Source organism: Haliotis rubra, unplaced genomic scaffold (assembly GCF_003918875.1).
Source record: "Haliotis rubra isolate DU_JTF1 unplaced genomic scaffold, ASM391887v1 Scf717, whole genome shotgun sequence".
Lineage (NCBI taxonomy): Eukaryota > Metazoa > Mollusca > Gastropoda > Lepetellida > Haliotidae > Haliotis > Haliotis rubra.
This window is the reverse complement of record NW_025767432.1, coordinates 142351-165319: the sequence shown is the minus strand read 5'-3', so window position 1 is coordinate 165319 and position 22969 is coordinate 142351. Positions and strand designations below refer to the sequence as shown.

The 22969-nt window shown below is 38.3% G+C and overlaps 1 protein-coding gene and 1 long non-coding RNA gene across 3 annotated transcripts; one reads left to right on the top strand and one right to left on the bottom strand.

Moving 5' to 3' along the window:
- Positions 1-536: 536 nt before the first annotated feature.
- Positions 537-9043, bottom strand: LOC124259303. Of its 2 annotated transcripts, none has more exons than XM_046693412.1 (8): positions 8667-9043; positions 7503-8125; positions 6721-6775; positions 6243-6300; positions 5287-5420; positions 2469-2553; positions 1582-1708; positions 537-1451 (listed from the first exon to the last, which is right to left on the bottom strand). In XM_046693412.1, exons 1-8 carry the CDS (start codon positions 8797-8799, stop codon positions 1443-1445), a joined length of 1224 nt encoding a protein of 407 aa, XP_046549368.1. In that variant the 5' UTR covers positions 8800-9043; the 3' UTR covers positions 537-1442. The 2 variants fall into 2 exon arrangements, with proteins under 2 accessions (XP_046549368.1, XP_046549366.1); XM_046693410.1 differs by having other exon boundaries at positions 537-1485; positions 1521-1708; positions 8667-9042.
- LOC124259304 lies at positions 7170-11949 on the top strand. Its single transcript, XR_006893819.1, has 3 exons — positions 7170-7242; positions 8030-8037; positions 11906-11949. It is a non-coding gene; the product is annotated as an uncharacterized LOC124259304 (long non-coding RNA).
- Positions 11950-22969: the final 11020 nt, after the last annotated feature.

The window sequence follows — 22969 nt, the reverse complement described above, 5'->3', positions numbered from 1 at the left end:
ATCATTGACCTTGTTTCCAATAAGTGTCAAGAATAGAAGTATCAGATCTTTCATCATGTACATCTAGATTCAAGTATTATAGAATAGAAATATTTCACTGTATGTAATTAAGGCACACTATTGATTAACTAGATTTTTTCTGAGATCTGTAATAATCCTAAATACAGCAATAGGTTACAAGTACATTAGTTTCAGAAAACATGTGATAATAAAGTATCTGTTATAATGTGTGTACTGTCTTTATCAAACAAATCACACTGTCTCCCTGCTTGACTCCAACTCAGTGCATGAAGCAGCCATTTATATCTTTACCAGTACTCAAAGTACTTTACATATCACTTTCAGAATATGGACAAATGACACAGTATTTGAAACTGAATTTTCTATGCATGCTACAATATACTAGCCTTATGTTTTCAATATATTTTGTTTACAAAACTTAATATTTTATCAACAACTGACTGTAGGGTTTGATAAAAGGAAATGATTAAACCAACTGGCAAAAGAGGAAGTCTAGAATGATTAGAAACTAAACATTTTTTCATAGCACAGGTAAGGTTTAATACGTCTGACATCGTTGTAGGACAGATAAAAGTCATTGGTGCAGATTGACATGTTTCGTTTCATATATTACATAATTTATACATGTACATGGTGGCTGGTGAGAGGTACAGAAGCTCACCTTTATGTAGTGTTATTAGGTTAAATTGCCTTAAAATCATACTACATCTAGGAGTCTGTGATGAGTCTACGACACATATTGTCAGGCTTGATTCTAGTTAAATTTTCTATAAAAATGCATATGAAACATGTCGAAAAAGCATAACACACAGATCTGTTGTAACATTTTAGACTCCCATTTTGCAGAAATGTGTCAATGCAAAGCAAGAAAATACATTGGTCCATGTATTCGTTTGCTATATTACATAACATGTCATGGTCAACACCGTCATCGTAGAAACAGATACAGGATTACTCAGCACAGTTTTGAGCTGAAGGTCAAGGCCAAGCGAAAATGGCACCATTTATCTGTATTACAAATACAAATGATGTACCGGAATCTATTATATTCACTGATAAGAAATCTAGCATATTTCATATTTCATATCTAGCATGGTTCACTGTCACACATGTATCAGTTCTCTCACTGTCACAGGCATGGGAATCACTGGATTTTCTGGTCCAAACTTGATTATCAAAAGATAGTCAGCATACAGCTGCAATGTTGCTGAATATGTTGTTAAAAACAAACAGTAAAGCAAGTCTGTTCACTGAATTCCTCATAGTTTCTTTTTGTGTGACAAGTACTTGGATCATTCTGGTCAAGACAAGTCATTGATGAAAGGCATTGATGTCGCCAACAACAGCCCAGTTCATCTTGTGCTTGACAGGAACCTCAGTAGCAGGCGTTGTGAGGAGGATCTAGGCTAGAGAGTCACTGATCAGAAAGCCTTCACATAGCCAACAACTGCCCAGTTCATCTTGCATAGCCAACAACTGCCCAGCTCATTTTGTGCCTCTGCTTGACAGGAACCTTGGTTGTGAGGAGGATCTAGGCTAGAGAGTCACTGATCAGAAAGCCTTCACATAGCCAACAACTGCCCAGTTCATCTTGTGCCTCTGCTTGACTGGAACCTTGGTCGCAGAACTCGGGGTGAGGGCCTCTGTCAAGCTGGTGGAATCCCACATGTGACTGCCAGTCCAGCAACTATTATGGAAGATCATTCATAATTTTTATGCATTATTCAGAAAGAAGGTGAAAATCTTTTCTGCTTGTCTTCTTATTCTTCACAGATATTGTTGGACCTATCACCTTACAGACATGAAAAAGTGTAACAGTTTATTTACCTGGGAATGCAATTAAGTTCTAGGTGATTCATAGTCCTTTATCAAAACAAATAGATGTATGTCATCACTTACAAAAATTTATCTACATTTGTTTATCTTGTATGTTACAGTTCTGTGGCTCTGTGTTACCAGTGTATGAAATAAGGCCCGTCCGACCACCCGACACAGGCTAAATTTCTTTCGGATGGTCTAATTTTACAGCTAGCCAGCCCGATGGATGGGTGAAAAAAAATATTCAGATAACGTGTCCAATGGCACTGTCTATTTAGTATATAAGAAGGACTGGTTAAATCTCTTCTGGGCTGGTAAGTTTTTGAAGTTACCAGCCCAAATGTCTGGCTGGGTTTTTGGCTTATTTCATACACTGGTGTTACTTGAACTTCTCTGTGCAGAGCCATATAAGATGGGACATATTATCCTTGAACATTTACACTTTTTGTGGAATAAGGATTAAAACCATTATTAAGATGTGTCAGTATTTTGATATGATGTCTAAACATGCTCATAGTGTTTGTATCAGTCAAGGCACAAGCACACGTAGATGCACACACACTCTCTCTCTCCACTGCCAAACTACAAGTATTTACAATAGCTGTTCAGTAACACCTAAGAAATCTTACCCAGTGTACAAATGGTCGTCTGCAATGTCTCCATACTCCGACTGCTTGTGGCAACAGTTCCAGATAAGCTCACCGTTTGATTCATCTATGTTTGGAACAAAAGAGAAATGTAATTATTTAGGTGCTGCTCAGAATTGCAAAATATATTCCAAGGGAATCTAAGCAAATAAACAAACTAAAGAAACACCCAAACACACATCAGAAGACACCCCCATTAAAGCCAGAGTCCATTGTTTATTTGTTGTTTAAAGCCACACTCAGCAATATTCCAGCTATATGGCGGCTGTCTGTAAATAATCAAGTCCGGACCAGACAATCCAGCAATCAACAGCATGAACATCGATCTACTTAAATGGGACACAATGTCATGTGTCAACCAAGTCAGCGAGCCTGACCACCCAATCCCGTTAGTTGCCTCTTACGACAAGCATGGGTTGCTGAAGATCAATTCTGACCCGGATCATCACCGGAACCCAAGGCCTGGAACTCAAGAATCAAGATCTTCACTGACAAGCCAGATTAGAATGTTTCACACGGGAAGCAGTGCATATTTCAAGAGATTGACATATTGGTATCAGAAACAAAAGCATCTTCAATGAATGAATCTGGGGTCTTCATGGGTTAGTTCATGGTATGATTCTGTCTACATTGTAAGCATGAGTTTATGAAACACTATCAAATAGGGACACCAGGTATTAGTACAAAGGTTAGCCTTCCCTAGGCTGGCTCACATTCCCTGAACCACATTATTTTCCCCACTGCCTCGCCCTCCCTGCAATGCTAAAGCTCTAAATGAAGTAAGTCTAGATTTCCCCAGGTTCTGAATGTCTGGTCTCCTTGGGGCTCCTTTTCAATTTAAATGGGTTTGTTTGTTACTATCAAAATCATATATATTCAGAGACTAAGCGTTAGTCTAGGCCTTCCCCAACCATGTCCACTATCTGAAGGATACCAAGGTACCAAGAAATGATTTGACAAAAACACTGGAGATATGTAAGTCAGATTGTGTTTAACATTCTAATGTTAAATATTGCAGTTATTCAAATATTGCAGTTATATCTTTCTTTGTTGTTTGACGCAGAACTCAATAACATTCCATCTCCTGAAGGCAGTCTTTAAATAATCAAGTCTGGGCCAGACAGTCTCCAGACATTATGAGCATAGACAAACTCATCCTGGATAAGATTATATGGATCAACCAAGTCAGCAATTACCCGATCTCTTTAGTCGTCTTTTACGATAAACATGGTTTGCTGTAGTTCATATGAATAAACTCGTATTCCAGCCAAGGCCTACATCGAGCACACCTTGGTATAGTGCAAAGTCGTCTAGTTATATGCTGGACTAGGTTTGCTGAAGACCAGTTCTAAGTTGGATGTTCAGCTACAGCTTGTTCAGCTTGACCTGATCAAGTGAATACTAATGAATTGCATGACCGTGTCACAACTGGTTGGGTCTATTATTGTGAAGGGGTGCATCTTTGTCAGTTGATTGTCAACATGTCCGAACAGCCGAGACAAGATCGCCGTTTCACATCTCAGTGTCGAGAAATCGTCAGCAATATCCTAACTTTCTTTAAAAATGAAGATACAAACATATTGCAGTTGAACATGAAATAGAAAAAGTGATAATTGAACTGGGTGTAGAGAGTGATAGCGCGCGAGTGGAACGGATTGTGAAAGTAACTGGCGTCTGTACGTTGTAAAGTTAGTAAACCAAACAAGATAAGCATATGACTGTATAAACAATTCAATTAAAACATGAAATGATTGGGTTTTTTCAGAAGTGTGTGTTTCCGGGACAAACTCTGTAACGAAGCCATGTATGCATGTTTTGCACCAACGCAACATTAATAATATTCTTTGCTCCCCTATTTAATGAAGTTAACTCGACCTGCCGTTTGTGGCATTTGACCTCCCGGGTCATGCATATGTAGAGTAGCTCAGGTCAAGCTGAACGAGCTGTAGTTTTGGTTACTTTCATGCTACCAAAAGGTGTAAGTAAAGTACATGATGATTTGAAGCCATGAGTATGGGTTGATATGCCAAAGATTACGACCAGGGAGAACTATAACGAGCAATTATAGGATCATGACACATATAAGGGACATAACTCTGACGTCTTGGCCAGATATCGATGTACTCTGTGTTGACTTTATCAAACATAGGCCAGTCTAAGTAAACTTAGCCTCAGTTTTATTCGTTACACTGCTATACTGAGTCTAACAAACCCTAGTAGAAGGTCTCGTCAGTTAACCTTTGAGCGACCTGTAACCATCCAATTAAACGCGAGACAGACAAACGGATTTAACCAATCAGACAATGGCTATATTTAGATTTCCACAGGACAAAATGGCGATGCAAGATGATATTGACACTGATCTCTCAACAAACGAAAATCCACATAAAACAAAGATATTTGACCAGCAGTATATACATTTCAGGGTTTCTGATGACATGGTTACTATTAGCTTATATTTCCGCAAGATGACATCCTGGAATATTGACAAAGACATTATTTTCAGTGACTGTTTACTCACTGTTGTTGTGAATAATGGTTTCCTCCATGTGTATTACTTGGAAGCGATTGTGGTTAAAATAGCATTAGGAATCGTTCGAGTACAAACGTTTTCGAGGTAAAGGATCAAATAGTATGTGCAAATGTTAACTTTACGATTTGGTAAGCTGTGTTCTGATTCATCAATTCAAAAGGTTAGCAGATGCCACCTTCTACTAGAGTTTGTTAGGCTCTGTATAGCAGTGTAACGAATAATACTGAGCCTAAGTTTACTTAGACTGAGCTGTATGCTAACACTGACCTCTCTGTCCCGGGTGGAAGTTGCAGGGTGTATCCTTGACCAGAACCTCAGAGTAGGGTTGATGACACCTGCTACATAGCATCGTGTCCAGCACCGACGGGAGTGACTTGACACGCTGACGGCACTGCCACGTCCTACAAACAAATAATAATGTATACATTTACGCCATCTCGGCATATATCCAACATATGAGTTGATTGTTGAACGTGAAAGTGATGCTTTAAGATTTTCAATGCCATTTTTTTCAGGAATATTTATGTATTTTGCCATCAGGTTCCAGGTGATGACCATGTCATTGTGGGCATATGTCATAAGTTGTTGCTCATGATGTCAATCACTGGAATATCATAGATGCTGTCAGATAGCAGAATATCTGCATTAAACAGCTATGGTAACATATACTCTTGAAAAAAAGTTGGTGAACTTAATTTTTTATTTATGATTGAAAAAATTCCGAGAGATATCGGAGTCAATCAATGTTGATATGATAATAAGGAATGTTTTGAGAGCGCATCACCACTTGCACTTCCTTATGACCATAGTTGGTTGCACAGTAATCGCTCCTGAAAGATGATTAGTGTATGACGTGAAATTTGCATGTGTACAATTTTCATTTTCAACAGAAAGAAAAGGCTAGAAACAAACACTAACAACTGTGTGAGCAAGATGATTGTCAGAATTAATGGTCTACAGTGATTTATAGACCTTCTTGAAAACCGTCAAAATCAAGAATGACACCCCATACACGTGTATGGGGCTATGGCGTTGAGCACATGCTTCCCATGTGTTGTGTTTAGGGGTGGTGATAAAGAGAAATGGTGGTGCGTTCATAAGATGTCTGTCTTTGAAAAGTTTGTTAACGCTTATACATCCTATCCAAATTTGAAAGTTCAGGTTCCCCTACTTTTTTTAAGAGTATATGTGAAGACACATTGCACAATCATGGGACACATTACCTGTTGCGGTGTCTTTTCCGACCAAGGACTTTCTCAGTAAAGTGATCTGTCAGCTGATCTGAAACAAGAGTAACAAATTACAGGACAAAATACAATCTGGAAAAAAATATCACAAAATATTTCATGTATTTTCCTGTCCTGTGAAAAGATAACAGGTTTTGAATGAAATTCTCAATACTTCCATCAGATAAAAAAAAAATATTCATCAGAATGCTTCTTGCATTGAATGCTTCTGATCATAAAGGTTACACAATGCAATTACAGCAAACAACCAGTCCACAAAACCAGAAAAGTTGATTGTAAAGTAACATGTTCCATTTTCATTGGTGAATAATGCAATATCTCTATGTGCAGTAGAAGTATAATTTGATTCCATCATCCATGTGAGTGGTGAAAAAGGATTTTTTACTGACAAAAATAAGACCATTTCCTACCAAAAAATAACAAAATGATGTACACTCATAAAAGCAATACTTACAACTGAGAACAATATCTCGCACAATCTCTGTCTCTCCGTTAACATGCGAATATCTCTGAAAATATACAAATACAGACTATTATACTATATAAAGTCATCTCTACCATAAATATTTATGATGATGATCATCATTTGGACATTTAACGTGCGTTTTCTGACAAAATGTGTATTTCGCACACATTAATTAATATCAATTAATATTTAAACTGAGGAACTGGTATGTAGACACAACATTGATGTCAATGTTAAAGATACACACTTGGCACATGACACATAAGGTATGGATGAGTGAGTGAGTGAGTATGGTTTTACACCGCTCCGACATTTATCACTTCTACGAAAGCCATGAACATTCAAACCCACAGTCATTGATAGACATGAAGACCATCAGTTCCTCCTGTTGTGAGTGAGTGAGTTTGGCTTTACGCTCTTAGCAATATTCCAGCAATATCATGGCTGAGGACACCAGAAATGGGCTTCACACATTGTAACCATGTGGGGAATCGAAACTGGGTCTTCAGCGTGACGGACCGCCTCCCTGGTGTAGTGGTTAGAGCGTCCGCCCCGGAGAGTGGAAGGTCGCGGGTTCAATCCCCGACCGCAATATCATGGCTGAGGACACCAGAAAATGAGCTTCACACGTTGTACCCATGTGGGGAATCGAACCTGGATCTTTGGCGTGACGAGAGAACGCTTTAACCACTAGGCTATCCCACCATCCCCATAAGGTATGGAATCACAAGGTAACAAAATAAACAAAACAAACAAACATGCAAATATACCTTCATATTCAGTGTGTTCTGTACAAGTCGCCTGTCGTTGAGAATCTCCAGCAGGTAACGTCTGATGTCACTGATTGTCTGACTTGACCGACACCACACCAACAACTTCGTCTGCTTGACCTCACTCTGCATGTTGCTGTTTGTGGCGTCCCAGTCAACCTCTACGACACATTTAAATTTCTGACATATTTTCTCAAAGCGCGCGCCAACAACCTTCTGAAGCGGCTCAATGTAATTTCTGTGTAGTGGAATACTGACTCCCTCTTTAATGGGCATTTTGCGTTTACGCTTCTTAACCATCAGACCTATTTGTCTCTTCGTCAGTTTAACAGCATTGTCACTGTTGTCGCTTCCACAGCTTGGTTCGGCATCTTTGGTCACAGTGCTCCGTCTAGAGGTCTCCTTTTCTGCCTCCAGGAGTGTAAAGTCCCCATTTAAGGCGCGGTCAATGATATACAGAAGATGCTTTTCACTTGATGTTGGAGAAGAGTCTGTATGGAGAATGTTACAAGCAACTGCCAAAGCAGATGAAGAGGTTGTGTTGATCCATTGGTTGAAATGTCCCTTTAAGGTCTGTTTTAGTTCTGAAAACTCTTCATTTGATATGTTGATTGTTGTTGTGCCTGAAAAATAAGTTTTACATTATTTGTATTATTGATGTTTGAGTGTGTGTGCATAAATGTGACAATATTCCAGCTGTATATCAATAATCGAGTCTGAATCAGACAATTCAGTGATTGACATCATGAGCATCGATCTACGCAATTGGGATGACATGGGTTCACTAAGTCAACGAGCCTGACCACCCAATCCCTTAAGTATGAAATCGGTGAATCAGCATTATACCATCGGTTGTTCTTCAGATGAAAGATATTATGTGTATACTAGTAACCATTCTTGTGGTCTTAATGTAAGCAGGGATACTCTACACAACCTTATATAGTCTCCCTGATGTAAGTAATCACACTTAAGATTAAAAGCAGTGGAGTAGACTAGAGGTTAAAGCATTCGCCACTATGAAGACCTGGTTTTGATTTCCACATGCATATAAAAAATATTGTGTAAAGGTCTTTTCTGGTGCATCATCGCCATGATATTACTGGAATATTGAAAATGGCGTCGTAAAGTTGATAAAATTGTTACAATCATGAAAGAAATTCTTACGTGTCTTCCTGCACGAACAGACTGCCATCGCAAGGCGTTGAGACAGGTGACGAGGTAAAACCTTCAATAGTTGTAACTGTCGCCGTAAGCATTCAAACCCGGTCTTGTCCGTATGGAAGATGCAAGGCTCCATTTTCTTCGTATTACTCCGTGCAGTTTCTAAATTCTAGGTAAAATGTCGTTATCCAACATTACTGTATAGTTTGACGTTATGCATTTACCTTGTGCAAAATGTGACTTCTCATCGTGAGCTTAGCGGCTGTGTGTCGTGTACTGTAGTTCTGGAGCCTTTATACGGGTAATTTATTGCATTGCAAGCGTAAACCATTGCAGAAGACGCTTTTCGAAAACGCCAGAACATGTTCATGTTATTATCCTGAAGACGATAGCTTACAGATAGCCAATTGTGTTATTACTGACTTTAAATAATTCAGTTCTTCAATAACAAAAATAATAAAAACAATGTTTGATGATAAACCAGATAATAAAATGTAATATGAGCATGATATGATACACAAATTTTCCCCAAATGCAGATGCAGTATTCGAACATTGTAGTTAGTTGTATGGATAGTAGTTGGACCACGTGTCAATGTTTATAAACACAGGGATAACGAATACGCGGTTAACCGCCCTTAGAGTAATGTAAAATTATTTAAACTTAATTAAAAAGTTTTGACGTACATCACGTTCAGTTGTGATCTGTACTTTAAGTATCTTTGATTGTCATGCAATCGAACAGCTAACAATCGCGAACTGTTATGAACGCTTCAATTTTTCACATGGCGCCATTTCTAGAAGCAGACATAAAATAATCAACACTGGCGCCATCCTCGTGGTTCACAATAAAGTGGGCACAATAAAGAATGTACTGTATAACGTATTTTGTTTTCCTTAATGCCCGGAGCGTCGAACGCCATAGCTAATTACCTCCATACGTAATACCCGAAACATCGCATTTATAAAGTTTCAATTTTCGACAGTCCGGCTGTACAGCGTTCCCAAGGATTGGGTGGTAACCACTCTTGTATTCGGTGAATTGAACCGTATCACTTAATGAATTCAGTTCGTTATTCGTGATCACTGGAGTTGAATATTCATTATTTTCGTTTATCCTAATCATCAAAAAGGTGATGAGCAAAATGGAATACATGTATATACAAACCAGGCAGTATAGTGAGTGAGTGGGTGAGTGAGTTCAGTTTTACGCCGCACTCAGCAATATTCCAGCTGTATGGCGGCGGTCTGTAAATAATCGAGTCTGGATCAACATGATGAGCATCGATCAACCAAGCCAGCGAGCCTGACCACCCGATCCTGTTAGTCGCGCCAGACAGTATAACTGTTCATTTTCACTATCGTCATGGTCAACACATGTCAAACTTTTCCTTTTGTCATTGTATAAATGAATATATTAAAAAACACATCAACTGCTGATTTGTCACAATGTCCATAGCTAATCTTCGTATTCGTCAACCAATACTCGTGATATGGATATTTATGACTTCACAAACCCGTGTCATCTTACGACAGCAATACAATAGCGCAATACGGTGACATGTTGGGAGCAGCCTTCCAAATAGCTACTGGCCTGCTAGCCGATTGTGAATCAGGCCAGTTATACTTATAGTCCGTTTGGCTCAAAAGCGGACCGATGAGTTGCAATCTAACTCGAAAACTAATAAACATATAATACTCAATGAAACGCTGATCATAATCAAAACATCAGACCAACTCTGTGATTTGTGTGCAGAATTTATGTCCTAAAATGAAATAAGTTGTTTAACAAAATATCATTAAAACATTGACACAGTTCACTATTTGTTACGAGGGAGGAGTGCAGAGAAAGGGACAGCCAGGTGTTAGAGAAGCACGTGCACAAGTGCCGACAAAGTTAATGATTCATTAACCTGTGCTGTGCTGTCTCCATCCTTTCTCGCACACCTGGCTGTCTCTTTCTCTGCACTCCTCCCTCGTGCAAAATAGTGAACTGTGTCAATATTTTAGTGATAGTTTGTTAAACAACTTTTTTAATTTTAGGACATAAATTCTGCACACAAATCACAGAGTTGGTCTGATGTTTTGATTATGATCAGCGTTTCATTGAGTATTACATGTTTATAAGTTTTCAGTTAGATTGCAACTCATCGGTCCGCTTTTGAGCCAAACGTACTATATATATTGTTAAAGCTATCCTGACTGGCTACTAGCTGAAAATCTCAGATAATTTGTTCTAATGACGGCATTTGTTTTCATGCTTATCTTTTGCACTAGGAGTGAGCTGCATATAAGAGCAATGTTTTCTTCAACCTGTTTTTTAAGGACTAGAGAAACAAATCTTATTGCTTGTGTTTGCTTCATTAATAATTGTTTCCAAGGGGCGACAATAACTTACATCTCCAGTTACTAAACATCACACCAATTCTGACCGATGTGCATTTTGATACTGATGTTTTGTAGGGCCAGTGAAGTATGATGTGGGTTTGTATTATTTTTACTTATCAAGCCCCCCTGGCCAGTGACTTTTCAAAATTAATTCATACACTGGTTGGGAGAGAGAAACAAATCGTTCTTCGGACACGTTAGTTCTCTCCTACCATGACATCTTCTCGTTCAATAGGGCAGTGGGGTAGCCTAGTGGTTAAAGCGTTCGCTCGTCACGCCGAAGACCCGAGTTCGATTCCCCACATGGGTACAATGTGTGAAGCCCATTTTCGTGTCCCCTGCCGTGATATTGCTGGAATATTGCTTACAGCGACGTAAAACTGAACTCACTCACTCCAGTTTATTATGTACTGTTTGAATTGATATCCGCGAAGATCAGGGTTAGAATTGGTCTTCAGCAACCCATGCCTGTCGTAGGAGGGGACTGTATTAGCATGAAAAAAACCCAGGCTTATTAAAATCTGCCGATGCGTATCCATAGCTGGGTGGCCTAAGCTGTGATGTTATATGAAGCACTGTTCAGCCCAGTATGGCCTGAACTTTAATTTAAGTGAAACAATGTTCAACCAGTTAAGTGAGTCAGCTGTAAGCTGGCTGGAAATTTGTTTTATGTTACGCCTGTTACATTTGGTCGAACTTCTTCCTGGTGTGGGTGGGTGGGGTGTTACGCCACTTTTAGCAATATTCCAGCCATATCACGGCGGGGGACACCAGAAATGGGCTTCACACTTTGTACCCTAGACAGACTAATTGTACCTATGTGGGGAATCGAACCAGGGTCTTTGGCGTGACGAGCAAACACTTTAACCACTTTACTACCTCACTGACCCTCAATGCAACTTGCACGACCTAAACTGTGACTTAAATGAAACTGTTCAACCAAGTAAGATATATATATATATATGTGTGTCACTTAGTGTGATTCAGAGTGAGTGAGTTAAAATTTATAGTCACATCGGCAATATTTCAGCCATGTGGCTACTGTGATATAGATAAAACGATGTTCAACCAAGTAAAACATATCTGACCTAAGCTGGGATTTAGCTGGAAAGCCAACTCACTCGTTTATAAGAAAAATATTTTCTCAGGTATGCGAACTATGACACCACTTGGGAAGGATCCATTTCATCAAAAGGATGAAATATCGCGATGCCCATGGCGAAAAATGTTCATGTATGTTTCCCCGCTAAGCAACCGTGAAAGCCCATACATTATTTTGCACTTTGTCAGCGTTTTCGAGAAATAAAACGGATGAATTTTAATGCAAAAACAGAAAAATGCAGTTGACGTCATTCCATGTCCAGTTTCTTAACTTTTGTCTCTGACACTAATGCACTTTTACCTTAATTCTAAGTATTGAAAACAGAGCGAACAAATAAATACACTAAGCATTTACATAGAACAACTTAAGTAGGATTTGTTTGCACTTTGTTTTGATTGAATCTCAAGATATAAAACCCCATGAGACAGTATATAGGTTTATAGCTTTTCGTAAGACCTTGAATATCGGCTAGGTTTCAATGGTCTCAAAATCTAACACAAATCCTCAAACACGTCATAAAATACAGCGTTATCACAAACAGGATCGGGTTGTCAAGTATCGCTGACTCGGTTGATGGATGTCGTCCAGTGTCTACTGTTTAGATCGATGCTCATGCTGTTAATCACTGGGTTGTCTGGTCTTGAGACTTTACAGACCGCCGTCATACAGATGGAGACTGCGTGGTTCAACAAACAAGCAATATATATATATTTATAGAAGTGAGTGATCCAAAGCCATATATATATAATATATATATGTATATATATATATTATATATATATACATATATATATATATAGTCGATATTATATTATGGCTTGGATCACTGACGACGTTAGACCGCCTCCGTGGTGTAGTGGTTAGAGCGTCCGCCCGGAGAGCGGAAGGTCGCGGGTTCGATCCCCGACCGCGTCATACCAAAAGACGTTAAAATATGGTACTTGTTGGTCCCTGCCTGGCGCTCGGCATTACTGGGTACAACAAGGACTGGTCAGCTCGGAGTCAGTATAATGTGTCTGAGTGGGGTATTCATGCTTAACTGCGGCATGGTATCTCAGTGGGCTAGCACTATAAAGCCAGCTTCAGTCTGGGCTAGTACAAGCAGCCGTACATACACATACACACGCATGCACGTCGTCATATGAGCGAAATATTCTCAAGCACGACGTTAAACCCAATTCCACCACCACTGACGACGTTAAACCCAATTTCACCTCACCTCACCCGCCGCTTGTTCTTTTATAGTGCCTGAAGAAAGAATGGATCACTGCCTGTTGCATAATGGCAGCTCCTGTCCAGTGTAGCTACCACTATCTGTCATGATGACCCGCTTCGACATGGAATGTTCTGGATGTCCACGGTGAAAGAGGAGTACTCCCCCCAGGTTCCCTCACTCACTCAATCACTGACCACTCGCCTGCCTTACCCCTAAAATCACTCACAGGTGGACCCATCCGATTGAATCTGCCCGGTACTACACCGGACCACTCCCCCCTGATTCAGTCGCCCGGCTAGGACACTAGAGTGAGTGAGTGAGTTTAGTTTTACGCTGCTCTCAGCAATAGTCCAGCTATATGGCGGCGGTCTGTAAATAATCGACTCTGGACCAGACAATCCAGTGATCAACAGCGTGAGCATTGATCTGCGCAATTGGGAACCGATGACATGTGTCAACCAAGTCAGCGAACCTGACCACCCGATCCCGTTAGTCGCCTCTTACGACAAGCATGGGTTACTGAAGATCAATATTGTAACCCGGATCTTCACGGGTAAGGACACTAGACCACTACAAGTGAGTGAGTTTTGGGTTGTTGTTTCATGATGCACACAGTGATACTCCAGTATATATGACAGCTCAGTGAATGAGTGAGTGAGGCATTATGCCTTAGCAGATGCTGAAACATTAGAAGTTACACACATTCAGTTGTGCATACGGAGTAAGTGCGAGTTTAGTTTTAGGCCGCTTTTAGCAATATTCCAGCAATATCAAGGCGGGGGACACCATAAATGGACTTCACACATTGTACCCATGTGGGCAATCGAACCCTGGTCTTCCACGTGACAAGCGGGCGCTTTAACCACTCGAGACCCCACCGCCCTAGTAGATAGATTCTTGGTGGAATTACCATGATATATACCCAGTGTGAGTTTATATCAATCAATCTAAATTCTATAGTTAATTTGTGAGTTGATATCAATCAAATAATCATAATTGTGTTATTTGTCATTTAACTAGTGAGTTCATATCAGCAACTATGTTCATAGTTAGAACTAGTGAGTTCATATCACTAATTAGTGAACTCCGAGTTCACTCACCAGTTCAAGTTTTAGTGTCACCCATCTCATTAATCCTTTAAAACAACATGTATCTACCTCGGCCGAACATCAAAGGATTTTTACTGTAATAACAAATGTCTACTTCCAGGTACGACACCCTAGTAATTGAGTGAGAGAGATTGAATGAGCGAGTTTGAACAGTACTCAAGTTACATATGGTTTGTCAACTTGATGTGAGCTGAAAGCCTGACATTATGAAGGTCCAATATGTTTAGCACTTGGATAAAACCATCGTTGTGCTGCGCCTTGCAGGCTTCATGAGTTGAATACTCCCCAGGGAGTTGAGTTGGTTAAAAGAATGCCAGAAAAAAAAGACGTGTTGATCAAGGGAACACTCCAGCTCCTTGAGCATGTACTTGTTGCGTGGATATGTGCGTTATATAAATATTCTATAATAATAATAATAATAATAAAATAATAATAATATCCAGAGTTTTGACCGCCTGACCAGAAGGGTCATGTCTGATAACAGAGCTCACCACCCTTGTGCCTTTCCCTATTTGTTTATATATGCCAATCAATTCTGGAGGTCGGAGTTTGATTAATGCGGAGGCTCTTCATGATAGAATTATATTGTGTACTTTTGCACATATTTATTTATCGGATGACCCTCTGGTGATGCATGTCAAGACATGATGAAAACAAGGAATTCCATAGCTATTTAAGCCTGCCAAGGTTGCTGGACAGAATCTGAAATTTGAGGCTGATTTTGTTGACGGCAATGTACTGCTGAATGTAAACCAGGTGAAGTCCTTCACCAAGTCTGCCGACTTTGCAGTGTATTTACAGAGACTGACCTGCACTTCAGTGGATGCCCTTCCTTGGCACAAACAGCATACCTTAAACGACATCATGGCTCGTTGCTTCTCTACAATCTTCCCCATGCCTGTGGTTTTGACTCCCAGGTTATGGTACCGTGGTACCATCCATGGTACCGACCCAGAACATGTCCAGGGTGTCATGGAAAATGATGCTTTTAAATTTCTTTGGAATAGGCCCATTTACAGCTTCAGAAGAATTCCTGCCAACAAACCCGATTTTGTCCTTTTTGATAAAGCCATATATTTGATGAATTTATTTATGTTATTGAATTTTCTGTCCCTTTTGTCAGCAATGTGATTGGCAAGATTCAGGAAAAGCATGCTAAATATTTGGACCAGGCTTTGAAATGTCTTGCTTGCATTTCAAGTACACTGTCGTGCAGCTCGGATCCTCACATGACAAAGGGACACAACTCCACATAACCAAATGTGGTGCTTGAACGACTGGGCCACCTGTACCCTCTGTACAGCTAAGGAACACAAAGTTTACTGGACAAATCATTAAGTTGTAGGACAAAAACAACAACAACAACAGCAGTTTAATCATCACATATGTTTAATAAAAATGATGAAATGTAAGATACTTGAACAGCAAGCATGAAAGAAACAAAGATAATCATGAACATACAGAGATTCCAAAAAGACACCTGTAACAGACAGTAGAAAAATAAATAATACAATTTCACAGCATCCACAGAAACTGCACACTAGATAGTTTAGCACTACCATATACACCTACATTTACAGCTGATGGTTGCTCTACACCACGCTTCAAATACACTAAAATACTCCATAACTCTAGGACTATCATTAGTACAAAATATGAAAGACTTTCACTAATCATGTGGCAAGAAGCTATCAGTTTCCATGGTCGACCCAGCACCTCCAGGTTTTTGAACATTTGGAAGACATTCTTATTCGTATCTTTCTTTCTGTAAGCTTTTACCAAGATGATTTACTGATCTTCTTTACAAACATGTATTTAAGATGTAAATCTTGCAAAGACTTCTGTTTAGATAGTCTTTTCGTATCTTTCTTTCTAAAAGCTTCTACCAAGATTATATACTGATCTTCTTTACAAACATGTATCTAAGATTGTAAGTTTTGCAACTGTTCTGCTAATAAAGACTTCTATACAAAATGTGTTACTGTTTAGACAGTCTTTCTTTGTAAACTTAAACAAAAACTATTCAACGTCCAGATGAGGAAGGGCACCTGTAGCATACACTTGGTTACAAAATAGTATTCATATTTCATACAGTTTTTATTGCATTCTTGTCATCATGTTTTGAGTACAATTATTAAGGGCAAACCTTGAACACATTGGTACTGTTTAAAAACCAAAGAATGGAATAAAATTCTTGCAAGTTCTTAAAATTCTTCTACGACCTACAGCATTCATGTGCATTTTCACAAATCACCATATCTAAATAAATAGTGAATTTGCATTGTTACATTGTATCCTCTAGGTATTGACAAGCTGGTGTTTTGCTAGACTAGTTCGACTAGGAGGATAAAAGGTTCATGTTACGAGACTAAAGATATATTTGTTGAAACACTAGGGACATGCTCCACTAAATAATCTACCTAAACGACTAACACAGTCCTAAGTTAAACAGGGAGCTACGGAGTTTCGATCAACTTAACATTACGATCATTTTGTGGAACGAGGTCCACTTTGTTACACTAAATCAATGTTTCTCAAAGATTTTAAGTATTTTCAGATGTCAGAGTTCTGTGGGTCTGTTCAGATGATATGGAATTGTAGTACAAGCACGATGAGATCAGATCATAGGCTGCCAAGCGACACACAAGAGATGAACACATGACAAAAACAAGGTAAAAAGAAATCCCTACACCCACGTGAAGCAGGGATAACGGTAGAGATACCTAATTAATGTTTAAAAACGCAAACCGATAACCACATGTTTTACCAAAGCCAAACATATTACCCCATGTCATATATTGCAGCTTGTATGAATGAACACAAAGATGTCATGTTGATCATATTAAACACTATACGGCACAAGATAGTTATTATACATATATCTTGACAACAAATAATGTATATGACATATGTAAATTAATTTTGTAATAAATCATTTATGAACAATGAATTACCGGATATAAGGCCTTATATTTTAATTAGCTTATGTTATTAGAAACAATAGATTTTTGACAAAATTATTCAATCTGTTTCATAATCAGGTAAAATAACAAACACTATGAAATTCTATCACTGCTGTTTTTAAAATGTGAATAAGTTTAATAATTAATTGATTATCAATTATCTTTCAGCATTATTTCACAACCATTTTTCTGCAATATTTCTGTAATCCTGAGAGTGTGGTTTTCATTCATTGGTAACTGTACTAATCCAGAAATTGGTTTGGTATTTTCCCCACAGATCACCAACTTCATATTTAGGCCAATTTGTTTGTGACCAACTGATAAAATAACAATACACAATGAAATGAGTTGTGCTGTGTATCACAGTTAACACAAACATTCAGCATTTAGTTCTGCCCACCTCTACCAGCTAAATGCAAAATGAAACATAATAATGTCGAGGTACATATTTCCATTTCTATTTCAAGCTCTGGTGAGCCCAAGTTTGGCCTTATCGACCATGACAATTCAGCACTTTTTAAACAGGGTTCACTAAGACATGGAAAATATTTCATTTGCCTCAATAAACAGACAGGACTTGTGACATGGACAAGACAATTTCACACCTAATCCTGTCCTTCAGAATAATAAATAACACTAAACATGACACTTGCATACCCAAAAGCACAACAGAAAATGATTTAGGGCTTATCTGTCACTAATATACAGCGTTTAATTTACCACAAGGACAAAATATGTAACTACAAAGTATCATCATGGAAACGAATAATAAGAGATAGTTACAGTGATACACAGGTGGCAGGTGACACCTATATAGAATATCACAATGTTAGAAGTGGTATTCAAGACTAATTTTATCCTATTCTTTATAAACAAACAAATATTGATTATTACATGACCTCTACTTTTGTGTCATAGTTTATGAGTCGACACATGGAAGAAATATACTACCGGGTACCCAAAAGAAGTTAAGGGTCAAAGAAGGTAGATTTCAGCATGACATTTAATTATGAATAAGAAACATACAAAACAGAATTTCCAAGTCTGAATATGGTTAGAATTGGTTTATGCTGTCCTAAAGCTGAGCACTGTGTGCAAATCATATGCTCTATGCAAGCTCAACGATTGCAAGCAAAATTGAAAATTCATCAATTCTGGAAATAATGGGTATGTCAATAAAGGGCGAAACCACCACGTGCTCCTAAGCATAGAGCATATCGTTAGGGCATACTGTGAATCAGACAGGATATATGTATGCTATGCATAACTAAATGTCATGCTGAAATCTACCTTTGACCCTTAACTTTTTTTGAGCAGTATATCACTACAGCCTTGACTCCATGCTACCAGCCCTTAAAAAGTAAATGAAAATTGGATGCATTCCCTTCCCACTATCTAAACACTTATGAATCATAAAAAAATATATTCTGAGCAAAATTACCTAAATTTGAAAAGTTACAAATATATTATACAATTTGATTTGTGCAGATTGAGCAATCATTGTTTGATTGTTGTGAATTGAGGCGATGCTGTTGATTTTACTGTTTCTGAAAACATGATAATGCTTGGTGATAATGTTCTTTGGAACTCTAAAAAACACTCATTCTTTGTCTATTTAAAAAAACTTTGCATATCGCCATTGAATAAAAAATGAAGTTGCTTTCATTTGATCAAACTTGTTTTGAGAGCTATGGAGCAATATTTGCATTCAAATAACACACACTCTGGATTTGTTTTACATCATATCATATATTTCGCTGTCCATTATGATAAAAAAAACACCCACTTAATTTTTTTCCAAGTTTTGATAAATCTTGGTGACACCCCCTTTCTCTGAGACATTATTTACACGAGGCCTCTTTACAATAAATGACCAGCCCCTTACTTCAGCGTAAAATAAATAGGAGGTAAGTATTTAAGTGACACATATACGCTAAGCGTAAGAAATTAATCTTGCCTTCTCTGCAGCCACCTGAACATAAGCTGACACGTCAATCTCAGAACACCGCCTATATCTAAAACTGCAGTGACACACACAGTCATATAGCATCAGGGTTGTACAGTGAGTGAGTGAGTTTGGTTTAATGCTGCTTTCACACAAAATTCAGTTCTGTGGGTCAATGAAGTGATGCTGGTCTACAGTGAAGACTGTACTGATGAAACTGACTGACTGACTGAGTTTGGTTTTACGCCGCTTTTAGCAATATTCCAGCAGTATCACGGCAGGGGACACCAGAAATGGGCTTCACTCATTGTACCCATGTGGGGATTCGAACCCGGTTCTTCGGCGTGACGAGCCAACGCTATAACCACTAGACTACCCCACCGCCCCGTACTGGTGAAACCACAACCCTAGCAAGGATCATACACAGTATTTAAGGTCACTGAGTTTGACTTCATAATAACAGGATCTTGGCATGCCAAGGAATGCAACTCTGTGACTACTTGGTCACCTATGCCCCGACTAGCTATTTAACTTCATTAATGCCCTGTGAAGGTTCAATGGGTTCATGTTCTCATGGTATTGTGACAATAGTCAGATATGTTGAGAAATTCAACCGTAGTAAACTTTGCCTTCTAAATTTACGTGGAAGTCAGTAAATATGGTTATAAACTTTTTCCACAGGTTACCCTTCCATGGCTTTATGATCCAATACTGGTAACGAAACTGAGTGTACTGATAAAAATAATGCAAGGAAAATGTATCAATACAAGGCTAACACAAGGTATATGTACCTTTACACATCATTTGTACTGATATCCTCATATACTGACACAATCTGTATGTACCGATACGAAACTTATGTACCGACACAAGCATATGGAGATTTACATGTCATCTGTACAGATACATGGCATATGTACTCATATACACATGCTCATATACTGACACAATTTGTATGTACCGATACGAAACGTATGTACCGACACAAGCACATGGACCTTTACACATCTGTACAGATACATGGCATATGTACTCATATACACATGTTCATATACTGACACAATTTGTATGTACCGATACGAAGCGTGTAGGTACCGACACAAGCATATGGAGATTTACGCGTCATCTGTACAGATACATGGCATATGTACCAAAACAATGTACACATGCTCATATACTGACGCAATTTGTACGTACCGATACGAAACATAGGTACCGACACAAGCATACTGACCTTTACACGTCATCTGCTTTGATAAAAGGTGTATGTACCGATACAAGGCATATGTACTGATACAACATCGTAGGCGGATTGAAACTCTCGTGTAAACAGGTGAAAATGAATTGTGCACCCCCTTTCTCCAAAACCTGTATCCGTCCCTGAACATGAATGTACAGATATAACGTGATACAAGGTATGAATGACTATGTACCGATACAAAGCAAAAGTACCGACACAAAGCACATACATAGACACAAGGTGAATGTACAGACACAAGGATGAACTGTATTCACTCAGTAGTGTTGGTCTGGAATCTCCCCGGTTAGAAATTCAAATGGAGAACCAAAAATTGACTATACATTACACATGCACTGTGTATTACCCCATATTGGCTGCTGTGAACAGCTGGACCAATTAAATCACTACCATTCTTTGGAGAAAAGCAAACCCTACGATATTAACAACACAATTGGATACGCGACTTCATGTTTTGCACACTAAACAGGCCTGCCAGGTGCATGTGAGTATCACATGACTGCATTAATCTTATATTATTTATGAACCCTGTTTATAATGACATTGATAATTCATTTCTAGAAAAATATTCAATACCAATTCAAATATTCTTCCATGATTATGACATGGATCTCATTATTAATGTCAACACCAGATCAGATCATTAAAAAAAATGGCGTAACCATATTTACTTTCTTTTTTGCATTAATAATAAAAAAATTATGTACACTTTAAGAAAAATATCTTTTGCATACAGACATACAAGAAAAGTATAACATAATAATTACGTGTATATCATCACCTGTCAATGCCCATGTTTCATCACAAAACTCATAACACACCCAATATTTCATACATATGTATGCAACATAACACAACATGATAATGAACGGGGTATCAGTATCAAATATTCCAAGTCTTCCGCGATGAACCCTTTTATCACGTGAAAGACATGCAATACTAGGGGCCACAGATCGATTTATTTGTTCCTAATATTCAAGACTGATGTTTGAATAACAATAAACTTTATGTTGAACAGTCCAATAAATATTTATATTACACATCAATAATCTTGTTAAGGAACCTCTCTGGTTAACTCCAACATCCAACCTGAAACCCTTTCATCCAGGTTTACAAAGCTGGTAAAATGAGGGTACCACTGCAAATCGGTCATACGGAAAAAACAATTTAAATTAGTATTAATGGCACTGTTAATCTTAAAACATTTCTTGTTCATTATAAGACTAATTAAGGGCCTGTCATGCTTGGTAAAGGAACGAACTAAACCAATACATATTAGTTTGAAATAAACATATTTCAATTAATTGTAGAATTTTCTCATTTTGCTTGGCACATATCCAAAATGAAGCAATTATGTCTTAAATAATAAAACTCAATAGTCAGGTTCTGTAGCTCACTTAAACATTCCAATAATTTAAAGTTAGAATTAATTTCTCTCACATAATATAAATGTCATATAAGGGTTTCCTCAAAACATTAAAAGAGTTACAATGCACATACACAGGATATACGTTACACATACATAAAGTTTATATTTTAATATCGTGATTTTAATATTTTTCAATAAATGACAAAAACTTACAAGAAACATTTTAGCTAAAAAGAGCCAGATAATACTTCACCGGTCATCTGTCATGAGTGTTGGTTTTGTAACATACAGGCTCTGAAGTGCTAGTGGTGTAACAGTGGTGTATATTGACTATATAGTGAGACATTTACAATTACAGTATAACAATCCCATAAGTACTGGCAGTGCAAACAAGAAACAAAACTAGGGTGAAATCAGATTCAAACCACAGTTACAAGCAGAGATGCCAACCCCAAAGTGTTGCAAATAGTAGTTTCAAGGATCAATATTAGTACTTTGACCATAAAATTAGTTGTCAACTAAATACCTAAAATCATAATGGATTCTGAGAAAGATAATATGACACTAATCACGGGTGAAGCTTTAATTTATGTACCTCCAACAGCAGATTTCCAAATTATCAGCATTACATTTCTTCTTGTCGTCTCTTTTTTGGTGAAGGGGCCGTAGGGTAGCCTAATGGACAAAGCGTTGGCTGATCACGCCAAAAACCCGGGTTCGATTCCCCACATGGGCATAATTGTGTGAAGCCCATTTCTGTTTTTTTTTCTATATATCCGAATTATAATGAATTTTCTTCACATTTCGTAGAATTTCTAGTGCAATCGTATTGGCGTAGTATGAGGCTAAAATTCGTAGCGACTACGATAAAATCGTAGAGGTTGGCATCTCTGTATTGGCACTCCCAAGGGCCACAACTCTGCACAGCAAATTGCAGCACCTTAGACGACTTAGTTA

Bases quoted from the DNA above. Each gene is read 5' to 3' on its own strand.
- LOC124259303 (XM_046693412.1), bottom strand. From the start codon at position 8,799: ATGGAGCCTTGCATCTTCCATACGGACAAGACCGGGTTTGAATGCTTA. The intron at 6,776-7,502 runs GTATATTTGCAT...GTATATTTTCAG, and splicing joins AGAACACACTGAATATGAAG to AGATATTCGCATGTTAACGG. The intron at 5,421-6,242 runs GTAATGTGTCCC...ATTTGTTTGTAG, and splicing joins CGGAAAAGACACCGCAACAG to GACGTGGCAGTGCCGTCAGC.